Raw genomic sequence first — 23,019 nt, 5'->3', positions numbered from 1 at the left:
CTGCTAAGGATAAAGGTACTGATAAGGATATGTGGGAGAAGACTGGTTATCAATGACATTGCTCTTCTTGGATAAATGTTATTAGTGGAGTCCCCCAGGGTTCAGTGCTGCACCCATTGTTGTTTTCAGTATTGCAGATGATACAAAGATTGGCAGGGTGGTTAATGACAGTAATCAGTAGGCTACTGCAACAACTTTCCCCATCTGTCTGTCTAAAAAAATTCGGCAGACAGATGGGCCAAGAAGTGGCAATTGATGTTTAACATTGACAAATGCAAGGTACTGCACGTAAGTGACAGTAATCCACAATAACATACTAGCCAGGGTAATTGAGAATGAAAAAGATGTGGAGATAATTTTCCAATTGAACATGAAGTTTTCTGCACAGTGTAGATGGGCTTCTAGGACAGCTGGGGTTTTGTCAATAATATACAGAAATTTTTTCCTGCAGGGATAAGGAGGTGATTATTCTGTTGTATGAGGCCAATTAGGCTGCATCTTGAGTACTGCTGCATACAAGTCTGGAAGTCTCATTTTAAGAAGAATGTAGATCTGTTAGAATGGGTGGAGAGAATTTCAACAAGATTAGTTGAGGGAAACACAAAGATACTCTTATCAAGAAAGACTTCAGTTCTTCAAATTTGCAGCATCAGGAAACTGGCAATTATTATTCTTAGCCATATGGTGCAAGGAAGCCTGAGGCTTATGTTGCACGAGAGAGAGAGAGAGAGAGAGAGAGAGAGAGAGAGAGAGAGAGAGAGAGAGAAGAATGATGATATCCAGCTCAGGGCCCTCAGTGTGCCAAGCCCATACTCACATCTGGTGAGTATGGGCTTGGCACACTGGGGTTATTTTGTATAGGTATTAGGGATGCTGTCAGCATTTAGCTTACTCAATGATTATGGATTTGAGTAAGTTAAATGTTGATAGCATTCTTCCTCTTACTCAGACAACACATGAGGGGACATAAATTTAAATTGAGGAAGGATGGTTGTAGGATAGATGTGTGGAAATTTGCTTTCATTTAACAGGTAGTTGATTGTTGGTAGACTTTCATCTGTTGTTGTGGAAGTGGGTAGTGTGAATAAATTTAAGGAAGATCTGGATAAATTATAATTTGTCTTGTCCTATTTGTTCTATACATCCCCTCTTAATTATTAGAGGGAATGTATAGGTAATATGAGGTTTTTTATTTTATTTTTTGCTGATGTTGTTTATTGCTTCATTGTATATCATTTGCTACTACTAATAGTAATCACTCTTTCTCTACATCAACTGTGCACGAGGTGTGAGGAGTGCATAAGTGTGCACATGCTTTGAGTGAATGTGGTTCAAATTCAAGTGACTGCTAAATACTATGCTATTTCTTATATTCTCTCTGTATCCTATGAACTCCTCTGACTGTACAGTTGTCTCACAGTTTAAGCAGAAAATTCCTTTGCTGTTATTAAACATAGCTGTAATTCCAGGAGACTCCATTGTTGGTAGTACATCCCATAGTTTACCCTTGAGTAACATGTTAATGGTCATTATTATTTTATTTATTTATTTATTTATTTTTTTTTTTGTGGCAGATGCATTAAAAGTTTGCTTCCTTGCATCGTTTAGCCATCATAAAACTAATAATATATTGAATTATTACTATTATTATTATTTTTTTAATTCTTCTTTTTTTAGGTACATTTATTCTATTTTGTTTCATGCATGACATTCTTTTAGATTAAAGTGCTGGAATCTGCTTGAAATTAGATTTTCACACATCAGTAATTCTCTGTCAGACTTGTAGTATGATTCTGACCTGACCAAAAAGTGTAGAAGATGAAATGTTGGTGTGTTTAGATGATATCATCTAAAATTTTAGTATTAAGACTTAATTAATTTTAATGACCCTAAAAAGAAAAGAATAAGACTAAGGCTCATTATACTTAACTCCCTGTGCTTTCCTTTTATATAATACATAGAATATTAGCATATAATAACAGTATAATATGCTGCATTCCTTTTTATTTTGATTTGCTTTTTCCAGGGAAACCCGAAGAAAGCGTATTTAAAGGAAGAACATCAGTACCATCTTATGAGGAGCCAGTAGCTTTGCATACAGATGAAGATTGGGATAATGGCATGTGTACAGTTTTTCATTTAATTATTTAAATGAAATTTTTGTTAGGATTTTATTTTATAGCTCCACAAAATTAAAAATGAAAGAAAGAAAAAAACCATCTCCTATTGTGAACTAGGCAGCCTTGCTGGCCAAGGACCGTCTTTATTCCTGTACATGACATGATCGGAACACAGCTGTCGCTGCAATCATTAATATTGTGGCAGTATGAGAAGTAGCCCCATCCTGCCGAAACTATTTGTCATTGTTAATTTGATGAAACTGGGTTAATAACTGCATCATAAACATTTTGACCATTAAAAATAGCAAATATAATAGTCACGGTTGGCACATTTTCTTTATCATCCTTCAAGAAGTAAGAATCACTTAAGCATATAATACACATCAGGGCCGGACCAAGGTATTTTTGCAACCTGGACAGAAAGATTTTTCACTGCCCTTTTACTAAGGATATATATATTTCTTTCTTCATTGTTCTTCTGTTTTTGGCACCCTGGGCAAGGGTCCTACTAGCCCATGCCTTAATCTGGCACTGATACACATGTACTGTAGCCTTGGCACTGTGAAAGGTTTGTAGTCTAATAGATTTGGGGTTTTCATCTGACTAGTATTGAAATTTTAGTTTAGTAAAAGATGAAAATGTGCTTTGTTAGCCGTAAACAGCTTGTGAACAAAGTCTTCATTCTCATCCACAAGAGTTAGGAGTTGACAGATTTTAGCATTAATTCATGCACTACCTGAATTTTGCATGGATGGAAGTTCAAACATTAAATTAATTTGATTTAATGTATTTAAACTCCTGGCTGAAATGTTTGACAAAACTGCATGGCAACATGCAGAGCACTGCGGACTTTGAGGATACTTCAGATAGTGACGTAAAAGAGGAAATAAATCTGTTCAGAACTGCTTCAGTAAATAGAAACAGCTTCTTTTTATAGATAATCCTAGGTTAATCACTAGTTATTATCCATAGGTATCACCAGTTAGTCTTGGGCTCATAGTGATGTACCCAAGACTTAAATGGGCCTAAAGCAGCAATACCCAACCTAGTTTGCATCCAAACCTTGTCAGTGGCACACCTCGTGATTTGGAACAATAATATAAATTATACAACTGAGTTGAAAAATCAGAAATGAGAATAAATATATACAGTTTAAATTCCGTTTTTATTGGAAGAAATTACAACCCAGGTTTCAGTGTGATGGGAACTTACAGTTCATATTTCTAGTTTGCATTAAATTTGTGCAGCTGGTAGAGTTGCTAGTGGGCTTCTCATGGCATTGGTTCTGTATAATGAATATTTCTTTGTTAATCTATGTTAAATAATTTATTTTATAAATGTGTTTCTTTCTCCCCTCCCATTATTTTGAGTGCTTAGCATAAAATTCCTTTACATAACAACAATATTTCAGCGGGGGTTGAGGAGGGTAAAATAATTTATTTCCTTCAAGAAGTTTAAGAATAATTGTTGATCCTTGACCTAAAAGTTTTTGTGTGGTTTTTTTTTTTTTTTTTTAATTTGATTTGTTTTTTAACACAACACATTTCCAACATGTGTGGACGTTGCTGGAAAAGATTGGCCCTCACTGATCTGACAAGTTGAGATATGACTGTTACTACTATTTAAAAAAAAAAAAAAAAAAATTTCATAACAGTCTCTCTCTCTCTCTCTCTCTCTCTCTCTCTCTCTCTCTCTCTCTCTCTCTCTCTCTCTCTCTCTGTCTGTGTGTGTGTGTGTGTGTGTGTGTGTGTGTGTGTGTGTGTGTGTGTGTGTGTGTGTGTGTGTGTGTGTGTGTGTGTGTGTGTGTGTGTGTGTGTGTGTGTGTGTGTGTGTGTATAATGTAAAGTCAAAGCAACAGTTGATATAAAAATAAAATAATAAATGACAAATGCACAAAGCAGCAGTAAAGGATGCAAAAATATATAAGCATGTAAGGATAGATAAGTCTGATAAAGTTTGCACAGATGGAGGTGAAAATTACACCAAGTGCCAAGGACAAGAAGGGTGAGGATAGTAGAAAAAAGAAGTAATGTAGATTTCAAAAAGGCAAAAGAATGTTAATATCCTAAACGTTATGATGAATTAAGAAAATTTTGGGCTGAATTGCAAAGCCAATTTGGAGGTGAAGGAACTGTAAAGTAAAAATATTAATACCAAATAATTAAACAAAATAAAGTAAAATAAAAGGTGGTAGTGTTCAAAATACAACTATAGAGGTCACTATTTCCATATCTATTTCTACTTCTTAAGCTCTATCAAGTCCATTATGCTGCTATAAATTGCTTTATCCTGTAGCTAATGTAGTTATGCTTTTGATACATTCATCTACTCTATGTGCGCTTTATTTTCCTGCTGTCTTCCTTCCACTACATTTTACTTGAAAACTCCAGGTATTGTTCCCTTTCTTATTATACTTTCGGTTTCGGTTTGTTTCTAGAACTGTTTTGACTTACATATTTTTTTTCCTGCAGTACAAGCATTTGCTATTCATCTCATTTTTGTACTAACTCTTTACGAAGACAGGATCCTTACTAAAAGGTTGGGCTTTACAACCCTCAGCTAGCTTTGTATGTTTTTATAACTTTTTATATACTTTTTACCTTTCTACTTTATATTTCTACCTTTCTTCCCATTACTGTGACAGGCACAATTTGGCCTTAGTTGCCCTTGTGCCAATAAACTTCCATTAAACCAACCAACCAACCTTTCTTCCCATTTGTAGAGCTATTAGTGCAATTCGAGGGTGATACGAATATTACAACTATCCTCGTTCTATCGCTATTTTCATCTTTATTTAACTACGGCTTTATCTCTTCCCCATCCTCAGCTTAATACCTCTCCCTATACCCATGTGCTTGTTACTATTTATATTCTTCTAATCACCACAAAATTTCAACCCTAAAATATTTTTCCATATTTGCTCAAAAATCTACATATATTTCAAAACCTTTTTCCCACTCTGAAAACACTTAATTATATTTTTTAGCCATATCCTTATTTTTACCTTAATTTTCATATCATTGACACACAGTGCCAATGATATGAATGTGCTTGCAGAAACTTTGCTAACTGGAATAGATAAGAGTTGAGTTGTTAGTTGTGCCCATATGTAAAGAATCCACAAGATTCAAATTTGTTAAATAGGGGCCATCTGCATGGCTTCCATCTCCATCTCTTCAGGAGACTGGATAACAAATGTCATTCAGCTTAGCTGTAATGCCGAAATATGAGAGAACTCTATCTTGCATAAACTACATGCATACCCTCATCTGTAATGGTACATCTTCAAGTAATGCAGGTAGATCATTTTCCAGAATAATCACTACACATTGCTGCTAAGTCTGTGTGGCAGTATATTAGGTCTAGTCACATAGTCATTAATGATACTGGTCCAAACATTGATGGCAAAAACGTTTATTGCTGATTCCAAGATGATTTTACTTTTCCCGATTATGAAAATTAACAGCACTGTCCCTTACTAAACTGCATCTTATCTATAAAAAAAAAAAAATTTAAGTAAGATGCTGCATAAACTGCAGCAGTTTATGCAGCTTAAACCAGAACATAATCTGCAATAGAAAATCATTTGTTTATAAGGCCTGCTCTTGCTCTAGGTGAAAAGATGTAGATACTGCTGCTTATGAAGAATCCACCAGACTGTTACCTATGAAATCATCGACCCCTTATGCTTGTTTTAGATTCCACTCCATTCTGATTCAGAACACATTCTTCTAACTGGTTCAAGCCTATGAACAGTAAACGGTATAGTGGGAGAATTTAGAACTCTTCAAAACAGATATGTTTTTGAAAAATTTTGCAATTTTTTTTTACTTAATTAACATACTAAATTGTGTTCCATAAATAGTTTTAATAGTTGTAGTCACGTTCATTTACTTATTTTTAAAAGTAGCTAAGGATTTGATAAGTCAGTGGCTTAATCTTTGTAGAGCCTTCATTATCATTGATTTTGGCAAAAATATTGTATCTCATAATTGGTAACTGGTAGTGTATTGCAGTAAGTAGAATGTCTTAATTGTAATAAATAAGCAGCTTACAGGTTCTAATCATGTTATGTTATGTTATGTTATTTATTTATTTGTTTTTTTTTGTTCTTATTACCAAAAAAATTAGAAAAGCAGTAATGTTATTTTGTAATGTAGTAGCATAACACATAATAAGTAACATAATCACATAATAGTGTACATTGTTATACTCTTACTTCTTAGTTTAGGCAGTAATTTTAATTTTTAACTATATTTATACTAGAATCATGTCTCAATGAGCATCAAAGCAAATAGTAATGAGAATGCTTTTGCTTGGGAGAAACCCATCAATGTGAGTTCTCTTGTAAGTCAATGCAATTTTTTTAAAGATTTATCCATAGTGGTACATGATAGGGAGAATGTCTTTGTGTGCTTTTATTTTCGAGAGTATGAGGATCTTAGCCAAGTCAGCATTCTGATGGGCTTATATGATGGCTTGAGGAATGGGGTGAATACCCTCGAAGAAATTAAAATGAGGGACATTTCAAGCACTCAGCCACCCAGCACAGCACCAGACACTACACTTGGCCAACACAAGACATGATGAGATCTTCCACAGCAGAGTGTCTGGTTCCACAGGAGATAGCTGTTGTTGGTGACTCAATTGTCAGAAAAACAGGAAATATGCTTTGTAAAAGGGATAGGTGGAATCAGAAAAGGATATGTCTGCCTGGCAGTTTATGATGTAGGGCAACTATTATCTTTTAAGTGCACAAAAGGTATTATTGTTGTATATTAGTATTAGTAGAGGCATATGATGCAAGAAAACAAGCTTATATAGCATCAGCCAAAAAAAAAAAAAAAAACCCTTCCCATTTCACTCATTCATTCACTCCAAAGGTTTGTCTAATTCATCCTTGAATTTATTTAAGCTGTCAACTTTTACAACAACTGATGGCAGTTTGTTCCAGCAATCAACCATCCGCTGGCTAAAGGCAAATTTCCGAACATATATTCGACAACTGGTCCCTCTTCGGTTTCAATTTATGCCCCCTCAGGTGCAGAATCTGAGCAAGAGGGAGAATCCCATCAGCATTGAGCTTGCTCAAACCATTCAAGGTCTTATACACCCCGATTGGATCACCTCGCAGGTGCCTAGTCTCCAGAAGCTGCAATTTTCAGAACTTAAGCCATTCTTGGTAACTGCAACCCTTTGTTCCACTCTAATCTCATTGCCCTTCTCTGTACTCATTCCAGCAGCTCTACATCTTTATTAAAATGAGGCCTCCAGACCTGTATGCAGTATTCAAGGTGTGGCCTGACCATCGCCTTAAACAAGGGAATAATCACCTTCCTCTCTCTGCTAGCAAAATTCCTGTATATCATTCACAAGACCCCGTGAGCTACTCTTGCAGAAAAGTTCCTATCTGACTGCACAATTACCCCAGTTCTTTTTCATTCTCCACTACCCTGAGTGTAGTACCACACAGTTGATATATTACTCTGGGGTTATTCCTATCCATATGTAGCACTCTGTATTTGTCAATGTTAAACTTCAGTTGTCACCCCTCAGCCCATATGCTCAACTTTTCCAGATCCTGTTGCAGTAGCATACCATCCTTACTGTCATTAACAACCCTACCAACCTTTGTATCGCCTGCAAACGTGGTCATTAAGCCTGATATACCTTCATCAGTATCATTGACAAATACGGAAAACAACAATTGGCACAACACCGAACCCTGGGGACTCCACTAATAACATTAATCTATGAAGAGCAGTGTCCATTGATTACCACTCTGTCTTCTCCCACTTAACCATCTCTTTATCCATAGCAGCAACTTGCCCTTAATGCCGTACTACTCCAACATATACAGTAGTCCATATGCAACAGTATTCCTTTGTGACCACATCGTAGTATCCAATCATATTGGTCGGACAAGACTTCCCCTTAACAAACCCATGCTGTGTCCGAGCTATAACTGCAGTCTTGTCTAGATGATCCTGCAGTGCTTCTTTAACCAATGACTCCATTATTTTCCCCTGAACAGAAGTTAAACTAACCGGTCTATAATTACTTGTCGCCTTTCGATCCCCCTTTGTGAATTGGGGATACATTTGCATATCTCCAATCTGTGTGGACCTTGCCTGAGTCCAAGGAGCCCTCATAATCATGGCTAAGGGCCTGCTTACTTCCTTTGCTGCTCCTTTAATATTTCTGGATAGATCCCATCCACCCCAGGTACCTTTCTTATGTTTAACTTCAACAATTTCTCCTCCACTTTGCTCTCAAAGTGGAGGAGAGCAATTATTATTACAAAGGTAATATTACAAAGTCATGTAACTCCCTGTTAGTGTTTGATAAGCTTCTGGCCTCCACTTCCCTACAGAATTCCTCATGTGTGAATGTAGATGGAAAATACTCATTCAGTTTGTCAATGACCTGAGCAGAATCAACAGTCGAACCATTGATACCTGTTGGTATTAATGATATTAAGAGTAGGAGGTTTAAGGATGTAGTAGTAGTACCGGCATGTGATGCAAGAAAGCAAACATATCAGCTTATGTAACATCAGCCAAAAAAAAAAAAAACAATTTCACACATCCATTCCATCTAAAAGTTTGTCCAGTTCCTCTTTGAATTTATTTAAGCTATCAACTTCCACAATGACAAATGGGAGTTTGCTCCAGCAATCAACTACCCACTGGCAAATTTCTGCACATTGCACATCTATTCTACAACTGTCTTTACTCAATTTGAATTTATGCCCCCTCAGGTTTGTGATCTGAGCAAGCAGAAGAATCCCATCAGAATTCAGCGTGCTCAACCCATTTAATGCCTTATACACCTCAATCAGATCATCTTGCAGGTATCTTGTCTCCAGCTGCTGCAATTTATAGAACTTTAACCTTTCTTGGTAAGAGGACCCCTTCTTTCCCCTCACCTTTTCCCTTCTCTGTACACGCTCAAACAATTCTATATCCTTTTAAAATGAGACTTCCAGACCTGTATGCAGTACTCAAGACATGGCCTGACCATTGTCTTATACAAAGGGATAATCACCTCCTTTTCCCTACTAGCAAAATTCCTGTAGCTCATTGACAATACCCCATGACCTGCTCTGGAAGCCTGTGTGCACTGCTCAGAAAACTTCATATCTCACTGTGCAATTACTCCCAGGTATTTTTCATTTTCTACCACCCTAAGTGTAGTATCACACAGTTGGTATGTTTCTTATGGGTTACTGCATAAGTACTGCATATGGATTACTTCTACCCATATGCAGTACTTTGCATTTGTCAACGTTAAGCTTCACTTGCCACTTCTCAGCCCATTTACCCAACTTTTGTACATTTACTCAACAAATACATATAAATGGTTGAGAAAAAGTTTAGTTAGAATTGAAATTGAAAGTGTCCGTAATTCTTTCCAGACACAATAGAAAGGAGTACATGATGAGTTTGACAATTAATTTGGCTCAGGAGAGATTGTGCAAGGCTCAGTAGGTAGAAGTTTTCCCAGAATGGTCTCTTTTTACGGGGATGAGATATACTTGAATAGAAGTAAAGCAAGAATATTTCCTGATGCTATCAAGGCAGTGTTAGATGAGTTCGAAAATTGCTAGCTTGGGGGGGGAAGGTTACACAGAATAATAGTTTAACACAGCAGCCATGGTCAGAGGTGCAAGTGATATGATTCCTGCTTCTTCTATTGGAATATGCAGCATCTGTAAAGTAAAAATGGGTATTACAATGCCTGCTAGAGGCCTTCATTGAACAAACAAATGCATTGGCTGTTAGCATTACCATGAGTAAAAACACTGCATGTACACAAATGCTAGGGGTCATAGTAAGTATGATGAATTTTGAAGCACTGGTTAATTCATTAAATGTAGGAATATCAGAGACTTGGTATCACTCAGACTATAAGGATGCAAATTTTAAAAAAAAAAGGGAAGTACAATGTGTACAGAAAGAACATACAGGACAGGAGTTGGGGAGGAGTTATGCTGTTAGTTAATAGTAGTAGTAGTAGTAGCAGTAGTAGTGGCACTTGATGCAAGAAAGCAAGTGTAGGAGCTTATGCAGCATCAGCCAAAAAAAAAAAAAAAAAAAAAAATCACACCATACCCTCCAAATGCCTGTCCAGTTCCTCCTTAAATTTATTTAACCTATCAACTTCCACAACGACAGATGGAAGTTTGTTCCAGCAATTAACCACCCGCTGGCTAAAGGCAAATTTCCGCACATCTATTCTACATCTGTCCTTTCTTAATTTGAACTTATGTCCCCGTAGGTTCGTATTCTGAACAAGTGGGAGGATCCCATCAGAATTCAGCGTGCTCAACCCATTCAAGGCCTTATAGACCTCAATCAGATCACCGCGCAGGTGCCTAGTCTCCAGCCACTGCAATTTGCAGAACTTAAGCCTCTCTTGGTAAGAGGATCCCTTCATTCCCCTCACCAATCGTGTTGCTCTTCTCTGTACACGCTCAAGCAAATCTACATCCTTCCTAAAATGAGGCCTCCAGACCTGTACGCAGTATTCAAGGCGTGGCCTGACCATTGCCTTATACAGAGGGACAATCACCTCCTTTTCCCTGCTAGCAAAATTCCTATATATCATTGACAAAACCCCATGACTTGCCCTAGCAGCCTGTCTACATTGCTCAGAAAACTTCATATCTGACTGCACAATTACTCCCAGGTCTTTTTCATTTTCTACCACCTTAAGTGTAGTACCACACAGTTGGTACGTTTCTCTGGGGTTACTTCTACCCATATGCAGTACTTTGCATTTGTCAAGGTTAAACTTCAGTTGCCACTTCTTAGCCCATCTGCCCAAATTATCTAGATCCTGTTGCAGTAGCACACTGCCATTACTGTCATTAACAACCCTGCCAACCTTCGTGTCATCTGCAAACTTCGACATTAAGCCTGATATACCTTCATCAATATCATTGATAAATATACAAAACAACAGTGGACCCAACACCGAACCCTGTGGGACTCCACTAATAACATTAGTCCACGAAGAGCAGCGCCCATTGATTACCACCCTCTGTCTTCTCCCACTTAACCATCCTTTTATCCATTGTAGCAACTTACCCTTAATACCATTCTGCTCCAATTTGTACAGTAGTCTTCCATGCGCAACAGTGTCAAAAGCTTTCCTGAAATCCAAGTATATGATATCAAAATTATTTTTTGCATCCAGTTCCTTTGTGACCACATCATAATAACCAATCAAATTTGTCAGACAAGACTTTCCCTTAACAAACCCATGCTGTGTCTGAATTATTGCTGCAGTCTTGTCTAGATGATCCTGCAATGCATCTTTAACCAGTGACTCCATTATTTTACCCGGAACAGAAGTTAAACTAACTGGTCTGTAATTATTCGTGTCACCTTTCGAACCTCCTTTGTGAATTGGGGATACATTTGCACATCTCCAGTCCGTGGGAACCTCCCCTGAATCCAAGGATGCTCTCATAATTATGGCTAAGGGTTTGCTTAGTTGCTTTGCCGCCTCCTTTAATATAACTGGATAGATCCCATCCGCCCCAGGTGCCTTTCTTATGTTTAACTTCAACAATTTCTCCTCCACTTTGCTCTCAGTTATTACAAAATCATTAAGCACACTGCTACAATTTGATAACCTTCTTCCATTTTCAAACTGTAATGATTCCTCACGTGTGAATGTAGATGCAAAATACTCATTCAGTTTGTTTGCTATCTGAGCAGGATCATCAACAGTCGAACCATCGATGTCAAGTGGACCAATCATATTCATCCCCTTCCTTTTAGAGTTTATATAAGTAAAGAAATCCTTGCTGTTTTTCTTAGCATCTTTTGCCAAAGATTTCTCGTAATCCGCCTTTGCCTGCCGAACCTCCTTTGTGACCTGATTACAGACTAGCTTATATCTGCTACAGGCTTCTGCGTCGCCTGATAATTTATATGCATCCCATGCATTTTTATTCTCTGTCACGAGTCTCATTAGTTCATTTGATAACCATTTAGGCCTAAACCTTGAACAATATTTCTTCATCGGTATGAAAAGTCTAGTAGCTTCCACGATTAATTCCTTGAATGCTTCCCACTTAGAATTTACTGTTTGTAACATCGTCAGTCGATCCCACTGTACAGAATTTAAAAACTGTCTGAGACCACTGTACTCCCCTTTACGGAAGCAAAAACCCTTTCCTTTACCCCTGACGGTAGTTACCTCTTTGAGTAAATCCCACTTCAGAACACTGTGATCACTGCCACCTAGTGGTTCCTTTATCTGCAAATTCTTAATACACGAATGATCACTGCTGATAACCAGATCAAGAGTGTTACTTTCTCTGGTTGCCTCTCGAACAGGTCTCGAACTGCAGAAAACAATCATCCAATAAATCCACAAAAGTCTGACTAGTGTGTGAGTGACCAACCCACAAGTTCCAGTCAATATCTGGGAAGTTAAAATCGCCCATTATAAGACATTCTGATTTACTGGCCCACTCTATTTCTCTGTACAATTGTTCATTGTACTCATTAGGCCTATAACACACTCCTACTCTTATCTTTGCTTTTGCAGTGCTTATGTCACACCAAACTGACTCAACAGTGCACTGTCCATCTATATCAACTGGATGCACTTCTTTTGATTTTATGTTTTTCTTAATTAACAGCATAACACCTCCTCCCTTTCTGTCCTGTCTATCCTTTCTGTACACATTGTACTCCCCAAATTCCAGTTCTGCATTCCTTATATCTTTGTGACACCACGTCTCTGCTATCCCAACAATATCCGCCTTTGATGTCTTGACCAACACTTCAAATTCATCAAATTTATTTACTATACTTCTAGCATTGGTATACATGCAAGCATACATGCTCCTATGCCTATTCCTTGTTACCCTAACACATCCCATATACCCAACTATTCCAGGATGACTGCCATCCGTCCCTGAAACCCCCAACACCCCTCGCTCCAGGTCGCTTCTTATTCTAATAGAAGTTGTGCAAGAATCACCTTCACCTCTGCCTGAGGTTACTGTTAAACTATTAGTCTTTGTATCCCCCCAAGCTAGCAGTTTTCCGACCCACCTAACACTGCCTCGATAGCATCAGCAAATATTCTTGCACCCTTTCTATTTAAGTGTATCCCATCCCTGTAGAAGCAATCTCTCCTGTTAACAAGTACAGTCCAGGCTGAAAAAAATTCTACCCCTTGAGCCTTGCACAGTCTTTCCAGGGCCGAATTGATCGACAAGGCTCTCATCATATACTCCCTCCTATCGTGTCTGGGCAGAATTGCAGACACTTTCAAGTTCAACCCTAATTCTCGGCTTTTTTTCAACAGTGACCTGTACTTGTTGAGTAATTCTGCCGGTCTTAAGAAGCACATAATATTAAGGCAGTGCATCTAGTTGTAATGGATGGCCAGTACAGTGTTGAGTGAGTTTGGTGTGGCATAAGCATGCAGAAAACAAAAATGAAAGTAGGAGTGTGTTATAAGCCTAATGACTGTGATGAGTATAACAAACAGCTGTACAGAAAAATAGAATGGTCCAGTAAATGAGCTTATCTTATGGGAGATTTTAACTTCCCAGTTATTGATTGGAACTTGTAGATTGATCACTCACACAGTAATTTTGGATTAATTGGTGCTGTTTTCTACAGCAGCATGTTAGATGTGTAAGCAAGCAATACTTTTGATCTGATTATCAGCAGGCAGCGACTCTTCATGCATTTGGAACCTAAAGAACTATTACTTTGCAAAGGGGATTTTGCTTTTGTCAAGGTGACTATAGTGATCTTAGTTTTTAAAATCTGTTCTTTGGAGCTAACTGATGATGTTTCCAAAGGTAAATTCTAAATGAGAAGCATTCACAGTAGCTACTAGGCTTTTTATATCAACTAAGAGAATCTGTTCAAGGGTTAGACCTAAATGGATGTCTGATGAGACTTGTTATAAGGAAGAATAATGCACAGATGCATATAAATTATCAGGTGATACACATGCCTACAGTAGATATAAACTAGTCTGCAATCAAGTCACAAAGGAAGTTAGGTAAGCTAAGGCAGACTACTACCAGAAAAATCTCAAACAGAATGCAAAGAAAAGCAACAAAGACTTCTGTGCTTAAATTAACACTAGAAGGAAGGGGATGAATCACATTGGTCAGGTAGAGATAAATGGTTTAAATTGTTGATAACCCTGCTTGGATTGCTAACAAACTGATTAGATATTTTGCAGGAGGTATTTTTTTAGGAGTGGTGAATTCCAGAAGTGAATAACATTCTAACAGGGCTAAATGATTTTGTGATAAACGAGAGGTAAGCTGTTATAACTAACCTAAAAAAGACACCTGGGGTGAATTGGAACTATCCAGTTATATTAAGGGAGACAAATCTTCAGCAATAGTTATGAGAGCATCCTTGGATTTTGGGGGGGGATGCTTCCTGTGGACTGGAGATTCATAAATCTAGCCCCAGTTCACAAGGGGGATCAAAGGTGATATGAGTAATTATGGACCTGTGAGCATCACTTCTGTTCCAGAGAAAATGGAGCCAGTGATTAAGGAAGTAATGCAGGTCCATTTAAACTGAATGCAGCTATACTGCAGTCACTCACAGGATGGATTTGTAAAGGGACTTGTCTGAACAATCTGATTGGATAATGTGGTGCAGTAACAAAGGAACTAGATACAAAAAATAATATTGACATTGTATACATACAATTCAGAAAAGCTCTTGATACTGTTCTACATAAAAAAAAAAAGCTGCCATTCAAAATGGTGAACTGCAGCATTAGGGGCAAGTTACTGCTTTAAAGGGATGGTTGAGTGAGAGAAGACACAGAGTGGTTATCTATGGACTGTGCTTGGACAACTGTAATGGAATTCTCCAGAGTTCAGTGCTGGTTCCATGTTGATTTCTATATTTATTAATGATACTGGTGAAGGCATATTGGGTTATTGTCTCTAAGTTTGCAGATAACACAAAGGTTGGCAGGGTGGTTAATGATAGTAATCAGTTGCAGAGCATGCTACTGCAACAGGATCTAGAAAAATTAGAAAGATAGGCTGAGAATTATTTCTACCAAAATGCAAGGTACTGCATTTGGGTAGAAATAATCCTAGAATAACATACATATGAACTGTGCGGTATCACTCTGAGTGGTGGAGAATGAAAAAGGTCTGGGAGTGATTGTGCAGTCAGACATGAAGTTCTCTGAGCAGTGTAGATGGGCTGCTAGAACATCTCATGGGGTTTTGACTAGTATGTAGGAATTTTGCCAGTTGGGTTAAGGAGAAGATTATTCTGTTGCATAAGGCAGTGGTTAGGCCAAATCTTTAATATTAGTCTTGAAGCCTCATTTTAGGAAGGATATGGATCTGTTGGAATGGGTGTAGAGAAGAGCAACAAGGTTATACAAAGGGTACTAGGAAAGTTTTGCAATACAGCTTTGTTTATTTAATTTTTTCAAAGTAATTTCCTCTACATTCAATACACCTCTCCATCCTTCGAAACCAACCAGTTCTGCCAAGTTTCACTAGGGAGTAAAGCACACTCGTTGTCCCAAGCCCGTAGAAGGTCCTCATCACTGGAAAACCGCCTCCCTTTTAGCTTCATTTTCACATGCGGGAACAGTGCAAAGTCGCAGGGAGCAAGGTCTGGACTGTAGGGAGGGTGCTCGAGAAGTTTCAGTCCTGTCGTGGTCAAATATTCGGTGCAGGCTTTGGCGCGGTGAGCTGGAGCATTATCGTGATGGAGGTACCAGGTGTCCATTCTTGACTTTGGCCGCAGGTTCTTCATAAATCCAATGACTTTAGGCAGGCATTGTTCAGTATACCACTTAGCTGTGACTGTCTTCTGCGTGTCCAAAACGACACGTTCCACAATTCCACTCGATTTGAAAAATACAGCTATCATTTTCTTCTTTACAGATCGGGATTTTCTGACAATTACGGGTGTGTCGTCATCATCAAAGACCCAAACTTTGTTTTGAGCCTTGGTCGGCAGATCGTAATAGTACAGCCAAGTCTCGTCACCTGTCACGATGTTGTTCACATACCGAGATTGTCCCTTATCAAACTTTAACATCTCCTGGCACCAAGTCACACGTCGTGTCATCTGCTCTTCAGTCAGTTGATGCGGCACCCAGAGAGAACAAAGTTTCTTCACGTGCAAATGATCTTGCAGAATCGAACGAATTGCTGGTGCATTTAGGCCCAAAGTATCCTCTATCTGTTGGTAGGTCACTCGCCTGTTTTCGTCAAGCATTTTCCTCACAGCAGTAACGTTTTCCTCCGTAACTGACGTTCGTGGCCTTCCCGGCCTCTCAGAATCCTCCAGAGTGAAATTTCCCCTTTGGAATTCTCTATACCACCTGAATATCGTTGTACGATGTGGACAATCATCATCTAGTGCAAGAGTCGTTTCTTCTAAGCACTGGTGGTTAAACCACGCACGAAATTATACCGCAAAACTGTCCTTATCTCATTTCGTGACCACGATGCCATCGCAAGCACTTTACACTCTCACTACTAATGAATAATTGAGCCCATCGACTTGGTGCGGCGGCTACTATGCACGTATGAACATGTCTCAACATGCAGCAACAAGCAGCTTCCTGTGATTCATTGTTGCATCATATTGCAAAACTTTCCTAGTACCCTTTGTAGAGGGCAAAAGAACTCTCTTACCAAGAAAGACTTCAGTTCTGCAAATTTCAATGTTTGGGAATCTAGGCATGCACCTGTAAGGAAATCTGATTGGGGTGTTTAAGGCTATGGATGGATTCAGTAAGTTAATGCTGATGACATCCTTCCTCTTGCTCAGACTACACACATGAGGAGGTATAAATTGAAAATGAGGAAAGTTGATTGTACAATAGATGTGCAAAATTATCTTTCAGCCAGTTTGTAGTTGATTGATGGAACAAACGTCCATCTGGTGTTGTGAAGTGGGTAGTCGTAAATCAATAAAAGATAAGTCCTTTCTTAAATAAATTCAAGAAAGGACTAGATGAACTATCAGAGGGGATGGAAAGGTGATGTAGAAATTTTTTTTTTTTTTTGTTTGGCTAATGCTTGCTTGCTTTCATGCATCATTTGCAACTACTAACTCAGCTGTGCTTATGTGATTCTCTACCCCCCTCCTAAACATAAGTGCAAATGATGCATACCATTCCATGAGAATCTGTAATGAGATCAAAAGGGGGGAAATCTGTTAAGTAGCATTACTGACAATATCACCACAAGGGATGACAACATTATTGTAAATTGTGCTTGTAAGGAGGCATTTTCAAACTTATGTTCATGCAAACGTTTTTCATTTTGTTGAATAGAACTTATTCCCCAATTTTAGCCTCAACTTTAAAAATCATATATGATAGTATATATGATTTTAAAATATTATATACCAAGAATTTCAGAAGTATGTGCAAAAAATATTGCGATATATTCTCCTTTTCAAAATAAGTAAAAAAAAAAAAATCGTATACTGTATGTATGATATTGAATGGTTACAGAGCTATGGCTGTTTGAATAAAAACAAAAATAATTGAGCAACTATACATAGGATAAAAAAACATTTCAAGCACTTAGAAGTTTATGCATATAATAAGATATTTTACCATTCAAAACTTTTTTTTTTTTTTTTTTTTTTTTTTTTGAAACAGCCATAGTAATGGGCTCAGAATCAGGCATTTTTAATACGGACTTTTTTTTATTTTGGATCCTAGATATGACCAAGAATTTTTTGCTCATTAGAAACATCATACATGTGCTTGCATTAATTTTTTTAAGTAGAGATTAATATTTAACTACTTCGTATCCACACACAGGTCATTTTGATCTTTGCTTCTTTTTGGTAGCTATTTTGTAGCATTGTTCTACTCCGAAGCATTGTTCACATAGATTTGCAAGTTCTCTTTCAAATATGGTCAGAATGATTCCTATAAGTTTTGTGATGGTGTTATCGGATTTAATTTTTTTTTTTTCATTTCAAAACAATATGTAATATCCAAGTAAGATCACTTCCTAGTTTAATTTAAAAAGCAAATTTTTCAGTGCAGCACAACATAATAGGTACTTCTATAACAAAAAGTATTAAACTAATCACTAATAAAGGAATTACTTACTTTATATTAACTGAATTGGTATAATTTTTGCAAAATGCTTTTAACAAAAAAAAAGTTGATAAAGTAAAAAATGAACTTTAATTGTCTAATCATGGTTTGTATATCACTTTTGTATATAAATTAATAGTAATTTTTGAGAAATTTTTTTTTAGAAATTTTGAAAAAGTATCAGCTCTAGGATAACTAAAAAATTTATTGTAGAGTTCAATGAAAACCAGAGGGTTCCTCACCAAGGACGTTCCTTGAGAAGTGGATTCTTCAATGATGTATCCTATATGAGACCGGCAGAAAGAAAACAATATTATAAAGATTTGCACCTGAAAAATTCTGAAGAACCGGAGTAAGTTCCTAAATTTCCAAATGACATTTTTTTGTCTGTTGGTCAAATAAATAAGCCACCTTTATAATTGCCTAATCATAGTCCATATCACGTATATATACACATAAGCAAAGTCTGTTCAAAAAGACATACACAAGGTCACTCACATACACAAAGTTTGATCAAAAAGTTCAATGAATGATCTTATAATTCTTGAACATATAGCAGGAGATAAAAGAATGGGTGTGGTGGGGGCTTATGGCAGCACCTTTTGAGCATGTATATGTTAAGTTTTAATCTGTTATTATATGCCAGTCTAGCAGAAAGCTGATTTGAGTGGACTCTTCTCATTAGTCGCATGTACTGAAAATGATGAAATTTGAGCAACATGCAAACATTCGTTTTGTAAACTTGAAAAGTTAGCGGTGGAAACCTGTAAAATGCTCATTACAGTTCGCAGAGATGGTGCCATGAAGAGAAAAACAGTTTTGAAGTGTTTTCAAGGTGATTTGAGGGAAGTTTTTTTCTTAAAGACGAAGAAGAAGAAGCAGTCATCCATCAAAGTCATGTTATGGTGGAAGTATCAATGAAAATTCACACCATCATTCATTTGGATTGATGACTGATAATTCAAGAAATTACTGAGAAGATTTCTCATTCATTTGCAATAAAGAGAAATAAATAATGAAATGAGGAATCAGCATCATTGATAAATGGCAGATTGAAAAAAAATAATTAATGATGTTGAAATTTCACATTTATTTAATGAAAAAACTTTCAAGCCTATAAGGCTCCTGGGGTTGATGGCATATACCCTGTAATCTAAGGGAGGTGGCAGCTCCCTTAGATTATATGGTATATTAATAGGGTATGTTAATGGGGCATATGCTAAGGGAGGCATTTGAAGCTAATGATGAGAGACTTGGGAGTAATTCCGTTGGATTGGAAAAGTGCCAATGTATCTCCAATACACAAGGGCGGTTCTCAGAATGAAGTGGGTAATTATTGGCCAGTCAGTCTAACTTCAGAAATGAGAGGAAAATCATGGAGACAATGAACAAGGGTGGAATTCAGGATCATTTAGATCGAAATGGAATTCTGAAGGATACTCAGCATGGTTTTGTAAAGGGAAAATCGTGGTTAACTAATCTGGCTAGCTATTTTGACAGAGTCACTGAAGAGCTGGACTTAGGGAATAATTTCAACATAGTTTATTTGGATTTCAGCAAAACATTTGACACAGTCCCACATGGGCAGTTACTTTGTAAGCTGGAACAGGTTGGAATTGCAGGGAAAATCCTTAGTGAATAGCTAGATGGCTTCAGAGCAAGAGGCAGAGGGTTGTGATAAATAGTTATTCCTCAGATTGGGTTGATGTAAGAAGTGGAGTTCCGTAAGGATCAGTATTACAACCACTGTTGTTTTTAACTTTCTTAAATGACACTGATTAAGGGCGTTACGTCCAAATTTGCAGATGATGTAAAGCAGTTAAGGATCACCACCAAGCAGAGCTTCTTCAGAGTGACATAAACGGACTTCATGGATGGTCAGAAAAATGGCAGCTATATTTTAATCCAGCAAAATGTAGGGTATTACATCTGGGGAACGATAACCCCAAAATAACTTATATACTTGGTGGAGTTGAACTAAAGCCGGTAGTGGAGGAAAGGGACTTGGGTATTGCGATATGGTCAGACATGAAGTTCTCGGAGCATTGTAGACAGGTTGCAAGGAAGGCCCATGGTGTCCTATCGATGATTTTTCGAAAAATTGCTAGTAGAGATAAGGCCATCATAATCCATTGTATAAGGCTATTGTTAGACCACACTTGGAATACTGTGTTCAAGTAGAATTGAACTTGCTGCAAAACTGCGTTAAAGTTTGAGAGCATAAACTTTAATTTCAGTCAGTGGGGACTTCCTCTGAGTCTCCTGGACTCAGAAGAAGTCCCCACTTCAGAGGAAGATGTGCAAATGTATCTCCAATTCATAAAGGGGGGATCAAAGGGTCACATGAGTAGTTACAGACCTGTTTGTTTGACTTCTGTTCCAGGGAAAATAATGGAGTCGCTGGTTAAAGAAGCATTGCAGGATCATCTAGAAAAGACTGCAGTAATAATACAGACACAGCATGTTTGTAAAGGGAAAGTCTTGTCTGACCAATTTGATTGGATACTATGACGTGGTCACAAAGGAACTGGATGCAAAAAATAATTTTGATATCATATTCTTGGATTTCAGGAAAGCTTTTAATACTGTTGCACCTGGAAGACTACTGTACAAATGTAGAGCAGTATGGCATTAAGGGCAAGTTGCTACAATGGATAAAAGGATGATTGAGTGGGAGAAGACAGAGTGGTAATCAATGGACACTGCTCTTCATGGGCTAATTTTATTAGTGGTGTATCCCAGGGTTCGGTGTTAGGCCCAGTGTTGTTTTGTATATTTATCAATGATATTGATGAAGGTATATCAATCTTAATGTCAAAATTTGCAGATGATACAAAGTTGGCAGGGTTGTTAATGACAGTACGCTGCTGTAACATGATTTGGAAAAGTTGGCCAGATGGGCTGAGAAGTGGCAATTGAAGTTTAACATTGACAAATGCAAAGTACTGCATATGGGTAGCAGTAACCCCAGAGAAATGGGTGGTGTTACACTTAAGGTAGTGGAGAATGAAACCAACTGGGTGGTGTTAAACTTAAGGTAGTGGAGAATGAAAGAGACCTGGGGGTAATTGTGCCAGATATGAAGTTTTCTGAACAGTGCCAAGAAGCTGCCAGAGTAGCTCATGGGGTCTCATCAATGATGTACAGGAATTTTGCTAGCGGCGATAAGGAGGTGATTATCCCCTTGTATAAGGCAATGATCTGCCACACCTTGAGTACTGCATACAGGTCTGGAAGTCTCATTTTAGGAAGGATGTAGAGTTGCTAGAATGAGTTTAGAGAAGGTAACAAGAGTGGTGAGGTTCTGCAGCATCTGGAGACTAGGCACCTGTGAAGTGATCTGATTGAGGTGTATAAGGTCTTGAATGGATTGAGCAGGCTTAATGCTGATGGGATTCTTTCTCTTGCTCAGATTGCAAACCTGAAGGGGCATAAACTGAAATTGAGTAAAGACAGTGGTCGAACAGATGTGCGGAAATATACTTTTAGTCAGCAGGAACTAACTTCCATCTGTCATTGTGGAAGTCGATAGCTGAAATAAATTCAAGGAAGAAGTGGATTTGGGTTTAAGTTACTTTTGGAGTGAATGGATGGGTAAAATGGGAAGTGTTTTTTGTTTTGGCTGATGCTGTATAAGCCTGCTTTCTTGCGTCATATATGCCTCTACTAATGCTAAAAAGTGTGGAAACAGTACCTAAAGAAAGGTTGCGCTTCTTGAAAGGGTCAAAACACGGGTAACTCGCCTGGTGAGATCGGTAAAAGAGCATCTATATGAGGAAAGACTTTGAGTATGTGGGTTGCACAGCTTGGAAACTTGATTGAAGTGTTTAAGGCTCTTAGAGGCTCAAGCATTTAGGGCATAAGCCTCAAGCTATGAAAGAGTCTAGACTATGTATAAATATAGTGCAAATGCATCAGAAATACATAGCTATATCTGAATAAATCAGAATATTAGTAAAACGGCATCGTTTTAAGTTATATCTCATATTGGGAATACCTTCACAACGAGTTGCCATGATATTGCACTACTTCGAATACATGATACACCATCAGGCATCTCTCATATTGTGGAGTTATACTTCATAACTATTTTGCCATTATTGCATCACTCGGGTACCTACCTACCCACCCACCGAAGAAGGGCCAAATAGCCCTGAAACGGTGCCGTCTGGGTGGTGGTATCCATCTGAAAATAAGTAACATTAGTCTTCTCCTTAGGTGAAGCGTTACTTATTCGAAGTAGTGCAATATCATGGCAACTCGTTGTGAAGGTATTCACAATATGAGATATAACTTAAAACGATGCCGTTTTACTAATATTCTGATTTATTCAGATATAGCTATGTATTTCTGATGCGTTTGCACTATATTTATACATAGTCTAGGCTCTTAGAGGCATAATTAAATGAATGAGGACGAAATTTTCATGGTTTTAAATGGTTAGCATTAGTAGAGGCATATGATGCAAGAAAGCAAGCTTATGAATGAGGACGAAATTTTCATGGTTTTTTTTTTTTTTTTTTTATGAAACCCCAAACATGAAAGGTATCAAAACCTATAGTACTTAGTACCGTGCATGGGTTTTAGGAGAAGTATGGGGGGAGGGGATTGCCGGAAACTTTTCTCTAGAGACTAAACATGGGTTTCACCACTTCAAGCCCCCAATAAGCAAAGCGGTGGTATTTCACCAGTTGATGAAAGTCATCTACCACCTGCAAATTTTTAAATGGTTAGCATTAATAGAAGCATATGATGCAAGAAAGCAAGCTTATGCAGCATCAGTCAAAAA

At 37.7% G+C, this 23,019-nt stretch overlaps 1 protein-coding gene across 1 annotated transcript in view; it reads left to right on the top strand.

The window, feature by feature from the left end:
- Positions 1-23,019, top strand: part of LOC150075328 (uncharacterized) — a 192,659-nt gene that overhangs the window by 63,522 nt on the left and 106,118 nt on the right. Inside the window, exons 4-5 of the mRNA XM_090388765.1 lie at positions 2,027-2,119; positions 18,444-18,582. Coding sequence (XP_090244891.1) covers positions 2,027-2,119; positions 18,444-18,582 — 232 coding nt within the window. The remainder of the gene's footprint in view (positions 1-2,026; positions 2,120-18,443; positions 18,583-23,019) is intronic.

The sequence above is a fragment of the Mastigoproctus giganteus genome, chromosome 14 (assembly GCF_048544385.1).
Source record: "Mastigoproctus giganteus isolate SK-2022 chromosome 14, ASM4854438v1, whole genome shotgun sequence".
NCBI classification, from domain to species: domain Eukaryota; kingdom Metazoa; phylum Arthropoda; class Arachnida; order Uropygi; family Thelyphonidae; genus Mastigoproctus; species Mastigoproctus giganteus.
The sequence above is the reverse complement of the archived record's forward strand: the minus strand, read 5'-3'. Positions and strand labels throughout refer to the sequence as shown.